Raw genomic sequence first — 16,920 nt, 5'->3', positions numbered from 1 at the left:
GAATTGCTCCTCAAAAGCTGATATGGAATCTGGTGTGTGCCCACTTTCTCTTTCCAAGCTCTGGAGCAGCAAATTGTCTGCCTTCATTTCCTACACACAGAATTCACGTTGTTGGCAACCATAGGATGGAGATGGGGTGTTTCCCTCCTCTGGTTCAGCTTCCCTTCTCTCTCTCTTTTTTTTCTCTTTTTTTTTTCTCCCCTCCTCTTTACTTTCTTGAAATGAGTCTGCCTTATTCAAATGATTTTTTTAAATGCTGAAAATATTTGTATTCCAATCTGTCTGTTACACTTTGAGAGGGAGAAAAAATGTTCTAATTTCTGAATGTAAACTAAGTGGATGTTACAGATAATTAATATGGACTCAATATTTTGATTGAGTGGACCAGATTCAATTTCTTACTGAGCTATATTTTTCTGGTTATTGCCAGACAGTGGAACTACAAATAAAGAACAAAGAGCTGCATTGTTTGACCAGGAACACATGCCTTGTATTTTAGAGTAGGCAACAAAGGAGCTTGTGAAGAAAGAGTTTTTTGCTGTCTGCTGTTGTTTTGCTTAAAACAGTAATAAATAGATAACTTAGAAATGTTTTAAAAATATATATTAATTGGAGTGGATCTTCTTTTGTTTCAGACAAAACTACAAGAATTACTCCATGGAAACAAGGACACATTTCAGAATTCAAGCGGCCCTGCACCAAGCCAAATCCGCCCCAGAAAATGGAATGCACTGTGGAGCCTCGGCAGTGTCGTAACTTTTTCTTCTTTGATGTTCTGTTTGTTGAAAACTTTGGTGCAGAAAATTACTGACACTTCAGAATTATTTTTCCTTTTCTTTCAAGTCAGTGAAAAACCAAATAACTTAAAATTTCAAAGGTGATGCATAAAAGATTAATCTAGTGTAAAAACATGGCAAAAAATCTCTCAAACCAACCATAACCCTGAAAAATATTGTTTTTCCAACAGTGGCTTTTTGACACTTGGACACACCTCCATGTGTGTAATTAATTTTTCAATTGTGTGCCTTTTTCTTGCATTTGCAACATTATGTTGTAGCTTGCTTAGTAAAAGGGGAACATTTGAAAAAAAAACCAAACAGCAAAACTTTAAGATTTCCAGATTTAATCTGTTACTTGTAAATGTTTGTTTGCATCCATACTGCTAGCAGCTGAGAAGGAAGCATTGCTTTTTCCCAGTACCTGCTTAGTTGGAATGGTGGGAGAAAATCTCACAGCACGGAGGAGCTCTGGATCCTGGGCATGTCTAGTTGTGCACAGGAAGCTTCTCTTTACCAGAAGAGAAATATTCTCTTCCCATTTTTGCTTCTGTAAGAACCCTGCTGGTGAAAAGAACGGTCTCCCTTATGCAAGTACCTTGACTTCTTCTTGAGTTTGGTTTTCCTGTCAAGTCTGCTGCTTGTAGCAGCTGAATTAATTTACTGAGGATTGCAAGGGGAAAGGTGGTGATGGCATAAAACTGCATCACTTCTTCTTTGACAATGGGAGGTTCTTAGGAAATGTCTTTTGTCAGAATGAACATGATCTGAAGCTTATGTCAAATAGAAAGCACGAGTCCTTGAAGGTCATTTAGGAGATGGCAACACTGCAGTGGCTGCTCTCAGGATTCCCAAGCTGAGATGTCCCTGTTGCACAAGGCTGATGTTCCCTGTGGGAGGAAGCCGGGGCTGGAGCAGGCTCCCTCAGCACAAAGGACAAAGCTCTTTATCTTTCTGCTCTTTATTGATCTTTTGGGAGGTTTTTTGTGTTAGGGGCTTTGAGAATAGAGCAATGAGCTGGGTCTGCTTTACAGTGCTGCCATGGAATTCCTGCTTTGTTGGAAAACTGGTAAAGTCAGTGGTACCACAACTTTGCCTCGTGCTTGCTTTCTCCAGGCTAGCTCCATGTCTGTATGCCTCTGGGGTTTTGGGGCACACTTCTACCTCCCTTTTGAAAGAGCTTCTTCCCCATGACCCATTCTGATGGGTGGAGATGGGAGGTCTTCTGACAGCCCTTTCTCTCCAATGGAGACGTTTGTCAGGAAGATTCATATCTATGTACCTCTCAGTGCATATCCTTTCTAAAGTGATTGTTCCCAGCGGAAAAGAAAATTGACAGTTTATAGCTCTGCTTTTGCCTCCTCAAAGGAAATAAAATTGTTTTGTAACTGTAGATTAATATGCAAGGAGACAGAACCACCAGTTCCTCAACATGGAGAACTTGATTATCTTAAAAATAGATGCCCTTTATAAAAGTCTTTGCAAGTTAAAAATCATAGATGAAGAATGCGTTTTTTAAAGTGACTTTCTCAGATAAATTCAGTTCTGATAAATTTCTTGATTCAGATAAAATTCAGTATAAACAGTTACGCTATTTACATGCTGCACATCAAAACTTCAGTGTAAAAATTCAGTCATTCTTTGTATAGAATAAAAAAAGTTTCTTGTTCTACTTCATGCATATAAAGCCTCTTCTTCCAGTTGTGTCCTTTTAAATATTTTGGCAGCCTTAGCATCTTTTAAGCAAGTAATGCCACGTGAAAATTAGCATAAATTGTACTTTGCAGAAAGTGAACAATCCTTCTGAGTGTAGATTCATTTCCCATCTTCGAAATTTCACCCACAACTCGGTTTTGCCTGATCTTAGATCACAAAAGGATGTACTGTGTGATACTCAGCCAGCTTCCCTGATGCTTTGCAGCAATGAAAATCCCAAGATTTTCCTAAGGGTTTCATAACCTTCCTAAGATTTTCAGAGACATCTCCAAACACCGGCAGCAGTTACACTGTGGACGTGATCTCCAGCTTCAGCTGAGTTCTTTGTAGTTCACTGTGATGTTTGACTCCTTGGCTCCCAATTTGCTCCCAAGCCATAGCAAATAATCACCTTCCTTATGCAATGAGGATTTATGGGCTGTAATAATATGGATTCACTTGAGGAGAAGATGAATGGAAGGTCTGGTACATTGTCACTGTGTAAGTTTTTTGATGTGTTAACGTTTGCAATTGCCCAGCATCAATCTGCTCATCAGTTCCTTCATTTTGGTGCTTCTCTGTGGCAGGGATTCAAACTCCATGGGGTCAGTCTGGGCTGGAAGGTTGATGCTGAACTGGTTTTTCCACTGCTCCTCCAGCAGCTGTGTGTGGTGCCTGGAGCAGCTCTGCAGGACAGCAAATTGCTTCATCAGTCTGGAGTCCCAAATGCAGTGAATCAGGGGAAGCACAAAGGTGTGAGCTCTCCCCTCAGGGTACTCAGCAGAATAGAGCAGATACTGTCATTGAATTGCACAGCAGAGACTGAAGCATGGCCCAAGATTCAGGAAATGGAGATACGACTGCAGATGGATGTAGTCCACATCTCAACTGCAGAAGGAGCAGTTCCTTCTGCATTCCAACACTGAACTGTCTGAGCAATGCTTGAGAAACCCACTCTGTGCACCAGCTTCAGCCAACAACTGCTCTTCCCCATCCTCAGCAAAGCCAGAGATGTTACCCAAAGACAAAAATTACTAACTCAGACAGCAGGAGAGTTTTCTGCACTTGGTAGGACTTTTATCATAAAACCCACAAACTTTATTTCTTCTTCTATGTCTTTTTAAACTAGGAAGTGTTTTCCTGCCAGTAACCAGGGAGGGGCAGAAACTCCTACTCAGTTTCCTGGATGTCTGCAGCAGCAGCCATGGTGGCCCATGGGACAGTGCTGTCACCTGAAATTGGTGCTGGCAGGAAGGGCAAGGCATAAAAGGGGCACCCCTTTATCATGAGCTCTGTGATGTGGAATCCCTGTGTGCAAGGGAACTGAGGGAGGAGAGGGGCTGAAGTTGCTCAGGTCTGGTCATGTGCAACTGCATCAGCTCCCAGCTCCTGTGAGCACCACGAGATGAGATACAGACTGTTGGGTGAAGGAGCTGAACCTGGACACAGCTTTTCTGGATGGTTAGAAGAGAATGGGATGAAGTCACATCCATGAAACAGAACTGCTGTGATCTGGAAACACACATTTAAGATTGCTCAACTCCACCTGTGTCATAGGAGCCTGCTTTGCTTGCAGTTCAATTGCCATGCACAGCTCAGAGGTGCCATCAGGGAGGGGTGGTTTAGGGACTGTCCCCTTCAGACTGTGCCTGGCCTCAGGCTGTTTGCACCTCAAAGCTTCGCTTAGGAAATAGCATTTTATGAAATACAGCAGCGTAGAACAGGATCATATCAAACATTTCCTCCCATTTCACACTGGTTGTGGTATTAAATTCTGTATTGAGTGCTTTAGTATTTTTAGTTATCTGTGGCCTGGGTCCAAGACTAAAAGCTCACAGGCTGACAGCTTGTGTGTCTCTGGCCCAACAAAGGCACCAAGTAATGCTTCTCCATGTGAGACAAAGCTTCCTACAGGTCAGTCCCAGAATGCAAAAAGCACCCCCAGGAGTTTAAATACAACACTCAGCCTCCAGTTCCAGCTGCAAGATGCATTTCTTTGCCTTCTCAAGCATAAAAACACAGCAGCAAAGCAAATGTATATGAAATGACCAAAGCAATGCATTCAACACCGTTCCCCTCTGGGAGGAAGAAGAAAGATAAAGAGGTGAGTCATGTTGTTTACTGCTCTACAGGAAAATGGGTAATTGTTGGCAACATCACCGATGAATGAGACTGGGCAACCTGAACAGACTAGGAAAGAACTTGCTTCTTTTCTCATTATGTTCTGCAAATACATTTTGGTGGCAGGTGATGTGCAAAGCGTGTACCAGCAAGTGTTTAATTGAATGATTTGTCATCATAGAATATTTTTTGAAGATGCTATCTAGGTTTCCTTCAGGTGTTAAAAAAAAAAATCCAAGTACTTTCTTTTAAGGACATGCCCAGTCAATCCCTGTCTCCAAGATTTATGAACAGCAGCAGGGTTAATAAATACCTGCATTGCACTGTGGTAAAGTTCTGCATAGTGTTTGCTCAAATTCAGTCATGGCTCTGTAGAACTGGGCTGTGCGCCATTATGTTCTGTGTTTTTTTTAAACCTCAGGACCTACTTATTTTCATTGCTGGCTAAGCATAGGCAAAATGTTTATTTAGAACTATGCATTGCAGGGAAATCTACTTGCTTTCTCTCTCCTTGGCTATTTTACAGGAAGAATACAAAGCAGAGCAGTCGTAACCCCTGCATGCTCTTTTTATGGGCTGATTCAATTTTTAAAAAGGCAAAGAAAAGTTTATCTTCTGCTAGCAAAGTACAGGAACAGCACTTCCAGGCCTGTGGCCTAAAAGTAATGTAGTGATGTGGTGGAAAGGGAAGATAGGCAGAAGCTGCAATACTCTGGACAGTTTTCCTCTTCCTATTCCTTTCATCCTGCAGTGCACTGGCTGTGAAGGTAAGAACAACATCCTTGGTGCTGGAGCTGTGTGGGATGTTTGTCTGCAGTGCTGCAGCCCCGGGGCCATGCTTGGTGTCAGCTGTGTCACAGGGGCAGTCCCAGGAGGAGCTGGAGCTCTGTGAATGTGGTGCTTTCCCTGATGCTCTGGGGAGGTGTTGCTGTGAGATGCCGGCAGCTGCCTCTGCTCTGCAGATGTGGCACAGGAACTGTATCTCAGTGGAGTTCTGTAAATCATTCTGAGGAGTGAAGCAAGGCTGTCAACTCCATAGGATCCTGGAATTACATGGCTCATGTTCAGGGTCATCTTCATCTGGTACAGTACCCAGCTCTGCTCTCACCACCACTAAGGTTGTGCAGCTGCAGAGGTTTTTAGATGCAAACATAGGGACAGTTACAGTTTTGATATTTCAGTTGATATCAGGTTAAAAGGAACCTCAAGGATCATCTGGCCCAACCTTTGTTGCCAAAAGCAGAGGCTAGGCAGGTGGCCCTGCACCCTGTCCAGCTGAATCTTAGAAGTATCCAGTGCTGGGAGAGCTAACATTGCCTGGGGAGATTATTCCAATGGCTGATGCAATTTTGTGAAAAATTTGTTTTGCCTTTCATTCTTATGGCTTGTGGATACCAAAGTCAGGTTTCCATTCTGTGATGCTGGCTGGGCTCATCACTGATGCAGAGTGTCTTTGCTACAGCTCTGTTCATGTTTGATATGTCACACACACACATACATAAAGAAAAGCATATATAAATATACATAAAACATCTATGTATGTATGTATACTCACACACAGAGGTAACAGGTTCTGGAGCCAAAGCTTTTTGAAATGTTAACTGCTTGAACTATTTATTAAATTCAGTACTTAAAAAAGGCAAGGTACTTTAAAAAGTAAAGAAAGCTTTGGTGATGGCTGAGGAAAATGCAGAGGTTAAAGGCCTTTACTAATGGTTTGCAGTAGATCACACCACAGGACTGTGCAGTTTGCAGCCTTCTAGAAGATGAAATCCCAAGGCAAACAGGCAGTCTAGCAAAAGCCCTTCAGTGGAGTAACCTCACAAAAATGCAGTTTTATGCTCTAGATTTGAAGGCATCATTTTTCACTCTGGACTAGGAGAGCTCTGCCTCAGTGGGACAGTGCCTGGGATGGCTCTGTCCTGCCCAGAAAAGAGATCTGGAGTGATTCATCTTTTCCCCCCTTGAATTCTTGCCTTGTCTGCCTCTCTCAATCTGCTTCCCTCAGCGTGAATCCTGGATTACACAGGCAGCTCCTGCTAACGTGGCAGAAGTGTGGGCAAAAGAGGCTGAAAAGGTGAAGTTTGTCTGTCGTGGTGCAGTGAGAGCCCTGGCAAAAGAGCAGCCAGGGAGCAGAGTGAGGTGGGAAAGGGCTCAGTGTGGGCAGCCAGGGCCTATGCAGTGTGTGGGGAATCCAGCGTTCACTGCTGTGTGCAGAGCTCTTGAAATGCCTTCTTGGAAAGAAAGAGGAATGTTTTGTAGGGGTTGGTGCTGAGAGCAGGTTTATTAAGTTTCTGCTGCTTGTTTTCCAGAGGACAGAGGAGGGCTGGGGGCTCTCTGTGCACGCTCTGCTCAGTGTGGCTGGGCCCCTCTTGCTGAGCAAGCAAATACCTCGGTGCTGTGGGAGCACAGAAAGGGCTCTGCACAAAGGATTTCTTCATTATAAACTCCTCTCTGCAGCTTTTACTTAGCAAAGTGTCAGAGCAGAGTGGATGTTGTAATGAATCAGTTGCTAGCGTGAAAGTACAGTTATTTCTTCTGCTTAAATCAAAAAGATGCTTTAGCAGAGTGCATTTAGACTGTTCTCTTTATCACAAAGCATTAACTTTGCATTTCATACCAAGGATTCCAAAGCCCCAAACTCTTATCCCAGAACAGGTTTAAATGCAAGATAATCTGCAAAGGATGGTTAGCATAAATTATATTCTTCAAAGTTAAATGCTATATAAAAGGAAAAGTTAATCCTTGAAGCTAATTTTTATTCTGGGTATTAAGTCAAGAAGGGTTCTTTTGAACAGATTTTATTCATGTGTTTTATAGGTTGTCAGCTAGAATGTATGTTTTTAATAAAAATGTGGTATCTGTAACAAACTGTGTTTGTAATCAGCCAGCATCCACATTTTTTCCTGAGTCCTTTTAATCCAGGATTTAACTGCTGAGAGACCCTGGATGTTTAGTTTCAGCCATATTGTTATTTATTTCACTGGCAGTCTGACTCAAAAGAATTTTCATCTTTACCACAATTGCACAAGGACAGGAAATGTCGAAGTGCTGGAACTGTGGCAACTGAAGTAAATTCAGGTATTTCACAATCAGCCCAGAAATGTACCCTTCTGCCACTGGAAAGGGAGACTGTCAGCCTTCCAAACATGGAACTGCTTTCAGCCCTGGGAAGCTGCAAGACCATAAGAGCTTTTAAACCCTTATGTGGCTCATGTTCCTGAGAAAGAAACACTCTGGGCTGGGTTTGTTTGTTTATATATGATTCTCCCCCAGATTGACATAATGAACTGGCAACAGTAATAAGGATTACCATCCTTAGATGTAAAATTATTAAAGTGGTAATTCCTGTAGCATGCAAGAATTTTTAAGCATGAAGGTCTGTACAAAACTGAGTATTCTTTACTTGTCATTACATCTCTGGCTTCAGGTTTGTGAGAGTTTCCCTCTCATGCAGGAGACAAAATCCATTTCCTACTCTAATCTGCAAGTGGAACCCCAGCACATGCCTGCTGTGCAGGTGCTCCCTGCAGTTTCTGTGCAGGGGACAGCAGTGATGTGGTGGCACTGACCTGGGGCGTGGGGGTCTCACAGCCCCTGTCCCTTGTGCTGCTGAAATGGAGCCTGGTGATCCCTCAGCCCAGCTGGGGCTGTGCCACTTCCAGCCCGAAATTACAAAGGCCATCGCCGCTCTCAGTGTTCTCATCCACTGCACAGGCCCTGTGAAAATGCTTCAAAGCAACAGCTCTTGAGGCTGTCGAGCACCTCCACATGTGGCTACCTGCACACAGTGGCTCTAAGAGGAATTTTTGTTTGTTTTTTTCCTTCAAACTGCTTTGCAGATATTTTTCTATGGGCCTGCCCAGCCTGGCATAAGAAGGACTTTGGGTGAACAGGTCCAGGTCAGTCAGAGCCAACTCCTTCCCCTCACCCAGCTGCAGGAGACTCCAGCTGGGAACAGCTGTGCTGTGCTGGACTGCCTTAATGTGTCTGAAGTGCAAGTAATTGTTGGACACATCTAAGACAGGAGGTAAATATATCTTCATCTTATAGATGGTAGAAATAAAACACAGATCTGGTTCCACAATTAGCTAGAATTCAGGTTATATATTATTTTGCATTAAATTTAGATCAATTCTTCTTTGAATTCGAAATCACCCAGAACAGTATTGTACCTAAAAACTTGAAAAATAATTCGATTTATTTGTTATATTTACACATTGGTTTTTAAGCTAAAATTTGAACTTTTTTTGGAATGGTCCTGTGTCATCAGCTCCAGTTTTAGCCCTTCACACCTTTATTCTATTTAACAAGTATTTTAATAAAAGTAATTTCTTCCCTTAGCCCAGTCAGTATCAGTGTTAAAAGTTCAGCTGCTCAGCTGTCAGCTGCCTAGGAAAGCATTCAGCTCAGTAACCCATCACTTCCTATTTCTTTTAAATCTTTCTTAATCAAGTCTTGTAATAAATAAAGATTAATACCACCATGACAACACTGTTTTTTTCAAATTGTTCATTTGCCAGTTTTAACAAGATAAAGAAATGAATACTTAATGTGGACATTGTTTTACCAAAAAAAGAAAAAAGAACCCAACCCCTGAAACAAACAGACAAAAAGGAGGACACAAAGGAACACACATGGAATGATGAAAAGGAACAATGATATTGCACAACTTCAGGTCTCTCTTCCCAGATTTGGATCCATGTAATTAGGTATGTATGAATTCAGCAAAACATTGTGTCCAGATAAATGTGTGGCCATTTGAGTGAATCTAGAACTGCAGAGTTTTCAGTTCCTTTTGACTGCTCCTTGGAGCTCTTCTCTAAGGGAGCAGGGTGCTGTCAGCTGCAGGAATAACAAACAAATGTTGACTCTCCATTGTGCTGACCAGTTATCCATAACCCACAGAATTACAATTCTCCTCTACTGCAAATGCACTAAGTCCTCAAAGGACCTGGGTCTTTAAACACAACTTCTTGTATCAAGAACTCAAAGTACAACTGAAACACAATCAAAGAATATCCCCCAATTTGCTGTGGTTAACTTGAGATTGTGTTTCATTTCATGAGACCAGGGCTTCTCACTGTGTCAGGGTGGCACTGAATGCACAGAAGTGACAGGAGGTACATCAAGCGAGTGGGGGAGAAGAAAAAAGGAGAAAATCATTCTAAGTGGAAAAAGGTCTTTACAGCTACAACCGTTGCTGGAGCCTCTCTTAACAAGCACGTTCTGTTTGCTACAGAAATCAGGGAATTGTGTCATTCTGGCTATAGCAGGACTGTTTGCCCCTCCACTGCTACCCTGACATGCTGTGTTTATATAAACTTTGCATTTATGTGCAGAACAAAGTCTATTTTTCTCCTCTATTCATTCATTCCTGTTTGGTGGACTGATGTGCCAGCCAGCAGGGCTCAACAGATACATTTAATACAGGAGACTGAGATACAGTATGTTTATTCTTAACTTCTGATAACCTAAGAACTACAAGAACGAGAGATGCAGTATCCATTTGCTATTATCCAAGACAACCATTTTAGGGAGAAAAAAAATAGAATAAGTGATCAATGCTAACACTAGATTAGTTCCAAATATTTTTCTTCAGTTATGGCAGCTTAACTATTTATTGTTCATCAGGCCCACTTTTAATCTGATCAAGTTAAAGGTCACATATTAAAGTTTAAGGACTGTTATTTCATCAAAACCGAAGGAAGTTATTAAAAAACCCCCATGAAACCAGAGTTTCACTGCAGGACTTGTGTCATATCTTCATAATCTGCATCACTTGTAGAAAAGGGATAATGCATCTCAGTTTGCTTATAAGCTAGGAGATCACTTTGAAGTCTGCATATTCCTAACTGCAAACAAAATATAGCACTTTTAACAGGTTATAAATAAACTGGTTTTCAAGCATAGAGCCAGCCCAACAATAACAATACACTATTAAAAAGACCTAAGGCAATGAATTCCATCTCCAATGGAAAAAAAAAAAGAAAAAGAACTGTGCAAACAAGCTTAAAACTATTTCTTTGTGCCAGTGTTATAAAATGTAGATTTCAATAAAGCCTTGACCCAAATGCCAGGACTTGTGAAAAGAATCAGAACAAAACTGGTTACTTTATTTAGGAAAAAAATACTCTTATCTTGCTGCTAATAAAATTGGATACACGCAGTTTAAACATTTACAGTTGCTGTAACACTTTACACAATTCCTATATATGGGTGTAAGAACAAACATTAAAAGACAATGGTGGGTCAAGGCTTTACATTAAAAATAACAACCTACTTTTCTATAGTCTCTAAAATACTATGTTTTCCAATATTTGCAGCCATTCAGGAATATTTTTTTATTTATTTATTAGGAAATGTATACTTTGTGCATGATCTTAATTCCTAATTCCTGGCTCTTTGGGCTGAATGACAAAAGGATCAAACCCATTGAAGTGGATAGTCTCCTCGAAGGTTCAGTAGAGAAACCCTGGCTCAATTAGTCTCATATGATGAAAGCAGTGCTGCATCCACTGGCTCCATGCAGGATGGACAGGTAAAGGATCTCATCAACCAGTCATCTATACAGTCCAGGTGGTAAATGTGCATGCACGGCAGAAATCGGATAGGGTCCCCATAAACAAAGTCCATCATACAAATGACACATCTGGAGGGGGAAAAGAAAATATTAAACTTGCTGTTACCAACCTGGAAATTGAAAAACAGTATAATATCTATTCCTGGATGCTTTTAGTATTTGTACATACTTGTGTAAGGTAAAGAAAAGAGCCTCAGATGCACGGAGTGGTTTAGGTTAAAAGGATCTTGGAGCCCCCAGAGTTCCAACCCCCTGCCCTCAGCAGGGATGCTACTCATCCCATCAGCCTTCTGAAGGACTTATCTTTTTTTTAAAAAGCTCCATTAAATCACAGTCCCTGTAAAGAAGGCAAACCCAGGATGACAAGGTGAGATTTCCCAGGGTAGCATCCCAAACCAAGGCAGCAGCCACATCCCTTCCCTCTGTCCCAGGACTCACTCTCGGATCTTCTTCTCGGAGCCGTCCCTGCCGGGGTCGTAGACGCCCTTGGGCAGGTGCTGGATGAGGCCGATGCGCTGCGCGATCCGGATCTGCTCCTCCTCCGTCAGCTGCGTGGCCAGCCGAGTCTGGCTGGGTGTGGGGTGATACACAGGGACAGGCACCTGCTCCTGGAAGCAAAGCGTGGCCATGAAAAACCACCCCAGAGCTCTCCCAGCCTTCCACAGCGCAGCGCAATTCACAATCCTACAAATATTTGTACGAACTCCCACTCCTACTTGGCAGTTTTGGGGCTATAATTGTAATGGGAACAGGATAGAGAACTGAGGGCAGTATTTGAGCAAGGAGCTGCTCGTGGTTGTTCTCTGCAAAAGCTTTTGATCTCCAGGAATTGTTCGTACAGGAGACACATGGACAAGAAACTCCACAAGCCAGCAGGCAAATGAACCTTACAGAAACATGGTGAAGTGCTAAGGTACAGAACTGAGCACTGCAAGGGCTTAGGGAGAGCCCCCAGCATCTGCAACTGGAAGTAGAGTCTATAAATTTTATTTTCTTTTTACATTAAGGAAGAATTCTTTGGAAAGATGAGGATATTGCTTATTCTCAAAATTTTTAGAAAGGAAGGTTTTACTTCCTCTGCAATAACAAAAATTTATGTGAACTGCTTTGGGCCACACAAGCCTAAATCTAGAACTATAGATTTAATTTTCATGTGTTAAAAGAATGTTACCTGGACAGCACTAACAACAGCTTAAGTAAGTAACCAAAGTTTTATGTTTCTTCTCATACACTAATATGACTTACAAGTTCTCCCAAGCTGGATTCAACTATGGATATGTTTGAGGTATATATTTTCAAAAGAAATACAGGAAACATATAGCCATTATGCAGTCCTTCCTCAACCACATTCTGAGAAGCTTCTTTTGAATATTAATGAACTTTAGATCAGATATTTTCACTAACACTTATATTAACATGGTATTTAATTTACTTGCTTTTAAAGCATTTTTTGGTACATAAATACCAATTTTGAGCAGGATACACTATTAGGACAGTATTGGCCAGTAGCCATAAATCTGCTGTTAACAGGGAGGCAATTTCTTGCAAGAGACTCATTTTAATGGTCCTTCTTAAACAGCAGGAAAAAAATTCAACTTATAGATGTGTCTGAAAATAAACCTGCTGCATCAGACACACAATGCACAGAATCATCTGTTTGGCAAATGCCAAATCTGCTGTTTTAGAGGGCACTGGTGGAAGCTGAGCCCAGGGCAGGTGTGTGCAGCTGAGGCAGCACAGGTCACCTCCCACATGTAACACTGCATTTGTCAAACCCAGGAAAGCTCTTCTCCTTTCACTGCCAGGAATCACAGCACGTGGACAGCCAGCCAGGACTCCTGGAAGGCCGGGAGAAAGCTGTCCCAGGAGTGAGCAGCCTCTCGCTGGTGCCACCCAGCAGCAGAAGCCCTTGATGGTGAGAATGCTAATTGCAGATACAAGTCTGCCTGGCAATTCTTCACTGAACACTGCCTGCCACTGGCAATTCAGCTGTGGGGTAAAATTCACAGTCATCTCTTAATTTAGCTAGCCTAGGATCTCCCCCTCTAATTTCCTGGCAGGACTCAGAGGAATTATGAGAAGGTTCAAAAGACAGAATGCCAGGGGTTCTCCAAGTGATTAATTTCCTGACTACTCTGAACCATATTTCACAGAATCACAGAATTCTTTTGGATTAGCTGCCTTTTAGTGTTTTAAATTATCTAAAGTATTCTCTAATCATCATTTGGACAGAGAAAAGCACCAGCTGAACCTAGGGCTGGCTTGTCAGATATAACAGTATTCAGAAAGTGACTGCAACCTTTGGTGCCAGCAAAATAAAGTATTTCCCCTGACAAATGCTGCAGATCCTCTGCACTGAACACTTCAGCTCGAAGCACAGCCTGGTCCTGGTTTTATGTTTCAAGAACTTAACACCACAAACTATCAGTAACTTTTTTTTCCCCAGGGCTTTGCTGTACTTTGAACAGGTTATTGAACCAATAGCAGGACATTACTGCTACCTCCTTCACTTGTTACACAGATATAGAGAACAATCAGCACTGGAGAGGGATGTACCCTCCTTCCCATCTAGGAAAAAGAGAGGAGCAGTACAACAAACCACAGGCACAGCACAGCCTGGTCCCAACATGGGCAGGAGGAGGGGAGGGAATTGTACTTAATACAGCTCCCATGGCTGAAGCCATGGCTGCAAGTGATAATGCAGAAATTCAATGAAAGGTAAAAACAGGAGGACAAAAGATCCAAGAAATCCTCAAAATGTCTTAAAGTAGCAGTGAAAACTGATGGTGAATGTCTGTAGCAGAGGAACAGCAAACGGATGATCTCAGCAAAAATGATACAAACTACAGGTTAAGTAAGAATCTGCTGTGAGTTAGAACAGTCACATTTGGACAACTCTGAAAGTGAGCAACAGTCACACACTGCCCAGTCAACAACTGCTTTGGTTAAGTTTTGGACAGGAAATCAACACAACTTTTAAACCTGCAATAGGCCAGACAAGAACAAAACTTCATTCCCTTGTTCTGATATTCTACAGGCACTTGTGACTGACCACGGAGGGACCCTGCAGCTGGGGAAGCCACTTGTGCATTACTGCACAGGGGCTGGGGCACCCCGGCCCCCTCGGCTGCCAAGCACACAAACGCTTTCCCGACTCTGGGCTGGATGGAAACTCCTCCCTTTGGCATCCAGTCTCAGGTTCCCTCCCGGCACAGCCACCCCGACGTGTCTGACACAGCCCATTAAGGCAGGAATTTATAGTCACCAGCTGGGGGCTTCTACAATTTCACATTCTAGACAAGAACCTCTTGTCAGAGGAGTAACTGGGTGAAAATGGTGCTGTCTTTCACCACGATGTCCCCCCACTGGTGAATGCAGAGAGCTGGGGTTGGTGTGGCTGTTGTGAAAAATGCAGAACCAATTACTGTAAATAACCCACAGAGACCACTCGATACCCAGGCACTGAACACCCTGCCTGGTGGCACTTTGATCTCCCCTCCCGACTGCTGCTAAAAGCCTGGCCAAAATGAGCCCTGCACATCAATGTACCAGGGAAATGAAGAACACAGCCACACACGTTGCAGTGTCACATTATAGGGTACATCAACAGAGACCCTTTCAAACCGGCCCTATCCCCTCCAACAGCTACAAAGAAAAGGTGTGTTCATACCTGTACGATTCTAAAACTATTTGGAACTGCTTATTCATGAGAGTCTGAGAGCCCAGGTTTCTCTGAGTGCAAAGTGACATCCCCAGCTCCCTCAGGAGACCCTGCCCTGCACCCCTGAGTGGGGCTGGGCTCCTGTTCCCCTGGCAGCCCCTTGGGCACACACCCAGCTGGCCCAGCATGCAGCCACGGGGCAGCTGTAGCCCTGCACTTCTCCCCATCCCAATCTCTGCAGCGATTTTGGGAGTTGAAACACCCAACAATAACTCCAAGCTGCTGGTCCTGTGTGGGTTTATCAGCCCTCTGCAAATCCTTCACAGTTTATAAAAGCTGCTTTCACTGACCAAGGTCCTGCTTCCCCAGGGTGGGTGTTCAAGGGACTCCAGACTTCACTCAGCTCACATTTGTAGCCGGGGTCCCCTGACATGGATGTATATAAAAAATATTGTATTACCAAGTAATTATTATTTTACTCCAAAGACAAGCATGAATTTATTGCTCTGGTGTCTCACATTTCTCTTATCGACCATGGAAAATGTTTTTGCAGACAAAATTATAAAATACTGAAATTCTAGCCAAAGTCTATGTTATTTATCATTTGATAAAGATGTAAGGCACTTCAAACTAAGATGAAATTTCATGCTAACTTTATTACTTCGTGCAAAAACCCCTAGAAAAGGCCAAAACAAATAACCAAATCCACATATTACTGTCAGGCAATGAAATAAAAATCACTTTCACGCACTTAATTTGCTTTAGTCAATTAATTATTTTTCCCCATAAGAATTTAGTAATGATGAAACACCTCAGATGCCCATAATCCTGGAGACACACAACTTTCCCTTTGTTCACAAAGTCAGTGGTATCAGCACAAGTCTCCCTGGCTTTCTGTGCACAGAAATCATTCACTCCCAATGTTTATTCAGCCCTTAAAAACAGCAGCATTAATTCAGACTCAAGGACTACAGCAATGTTTGTGTCTCCATCTCACCCCAGCTCCTCCTCCTTTTGGGGGGGGGGGGGGGAATCAGAGGGCATCTGGAGGTCTGCATTTCTCACTCCTAATGAAAAAAAACATTTTCACATGTGGCCTAAAAGGTCCAGAAACTTTCTACAAAAAGATTTCCAAGCACACTTTGGATTCTTGACCAGAAACACAAGGTTTTCACCAAGCATGGTTTTTAGTTTGAAGCTTCCTCATCAATGCAACTTACTTTAGTAACTTATGCTGTTGTAAATCTGCTTTCCTCTTGTTTTACAGCCTTTTTGTCTTGTTTCTGCAAGTACCATGAATTTGTAATACTCTGAAAACAGGTCAGTGGTAGATCAGAAACTCTTAATCCCTGGATAAAGATTATTTTAAGATCCCTCTACACCACGTATCAGCAATATGTTATCAGGGCTTTTGTTTGTGCAAAATTGCACCAACATGCCCAAATTATCCTTTCAGGATGGTCAAAGGTGAGATGAATAATTCCTAACACCGAATAGTTCAAGGTTAAAGCTCCCTGCTGTCCCTGAGATCCTGTGCACAGCCTCTGCTCTCCTCTCCTGATTGCTTTGCCATGTCTCCATCTCTAAATGTTCTTCCTCACCTAATCCAGTGCTCTCTGTGTGTCTCATATTAATTTGCATTTTATCACCAGATCAACGGTGTGTCTGTTAATTCAGTCTGAGAGAGGAGACAAACACCTCCCTAACTATGTTATCCTCCATCTTTTTCACACTTTTTAAACCAGCAGCTGTAGCGCTTACGCTCCTTGTGGTCGCTGCCTAATTAATGAATGCAAATATAACAGTTCCATTTGCATTTCCCCAGCTGTTCCCACAGCTCTGGTCTGAAATCCCTTCGACTTGCATATGTCCTGCCTGGAACAGGATGTCTGGAGGCAGCTGCCCTGCTTCACACACGGCAGCCCCCACCACACTGCAGCCCCAGTGCAGCACTCATCACCCCTGCACACAGCTCAGCCTGGCTGCTCCCCAGCTTTCTCACCTCTAAGGAGAGCAGGGAGCCCAAATAACTCACCTAAATATGAACAACCTCAGTTTATAAATGTAAAGTCAGGAGGTGAGAA

The 16,920-nt window shown here is 42.7% G+C and overlaps 2 protein-coding genes across 2 annotated transcripts in view; one reads left to right on the top strand and one right to left on the bottom strand.

Annotated features, from left to right (window-relative positions):
- TTC39A (tetratricopeptide repeat domain 39A) overlaps positions 1-2,451 on the top strand; it is a 41,954-nt gene extending 39,503 nt beyond the window's left edge. Inside the window, exon 18 of the mRNA XM_005422938.3 lies at positions 636-2,451. Coding sequence (XP_005422995.2) covers positions 636-756 — 121 coding nt within the window. The 3' untranslated portion in view covers positions 757-2,451. The remainder of the gene's footprint in view (positions 1-635) is intronic.
- A 6,636-nt stretch (positions 2,452-9,087) lies between these two features.
- On the bottom strand, positions 9,088-11,819 carry RNF11 (ring finger protein 11). Its single transcript, XM_014307801.2, has 2 exons — positions 11,614-11,819; positions 9,088-11,244 (listed from the first exon to the last, which is right to left on the bottom strand). Exons 1-2 carry the CDS (start codon positions 11,802-11,804, stop codon positions 11,073-11,075), a joined length of 363 nt encoding a protein of 120 aa, XP_014163276.1. The 5' UTR covers positions 11,805-11,819; the 3' UTR covers positions 9,088-11,072.
- Positions 11,820-16,920: the final 5,101 nt, after the last annotated feature.

The sequence above is a fragment of the Geospiza fortis genome, unplaced genomic scaffold, assembly GCF_000277835.1.
Source record: "Geospiza fortis unplaced genomic scaffold, GeoFor_1.0 scaffold396, whole genome shotgun sequence".
NCBI classification, from domain to species: domain Eukaryota; kingdom Metazoa; phylum Chordata; class Aves; order Passeriformes; family Thraupidae; genus Geospiza; species Geospiza fortis.
This window is presented reverse-complemented; position numbering and strand designations above follow the sequence as displayed.

Bases quoted from the DNA above. Each gene is read 5' to 3' on its own strand.
- RNF11 (XM_014307801.2), bottom strand. From the start codon at position 11,804: ATGGCCACGCTTTGCTTCCAGGAGCAGGTGCCTGTCCCTGTGTATCAC. The intron at 11,245-11,613 runs GTGAGTCCTGGG...TTCCCCCTCCAG, and splicing joins TCCGAGAAGAAGATCCGAGA to ATGTGTCATTTGTATGATGG.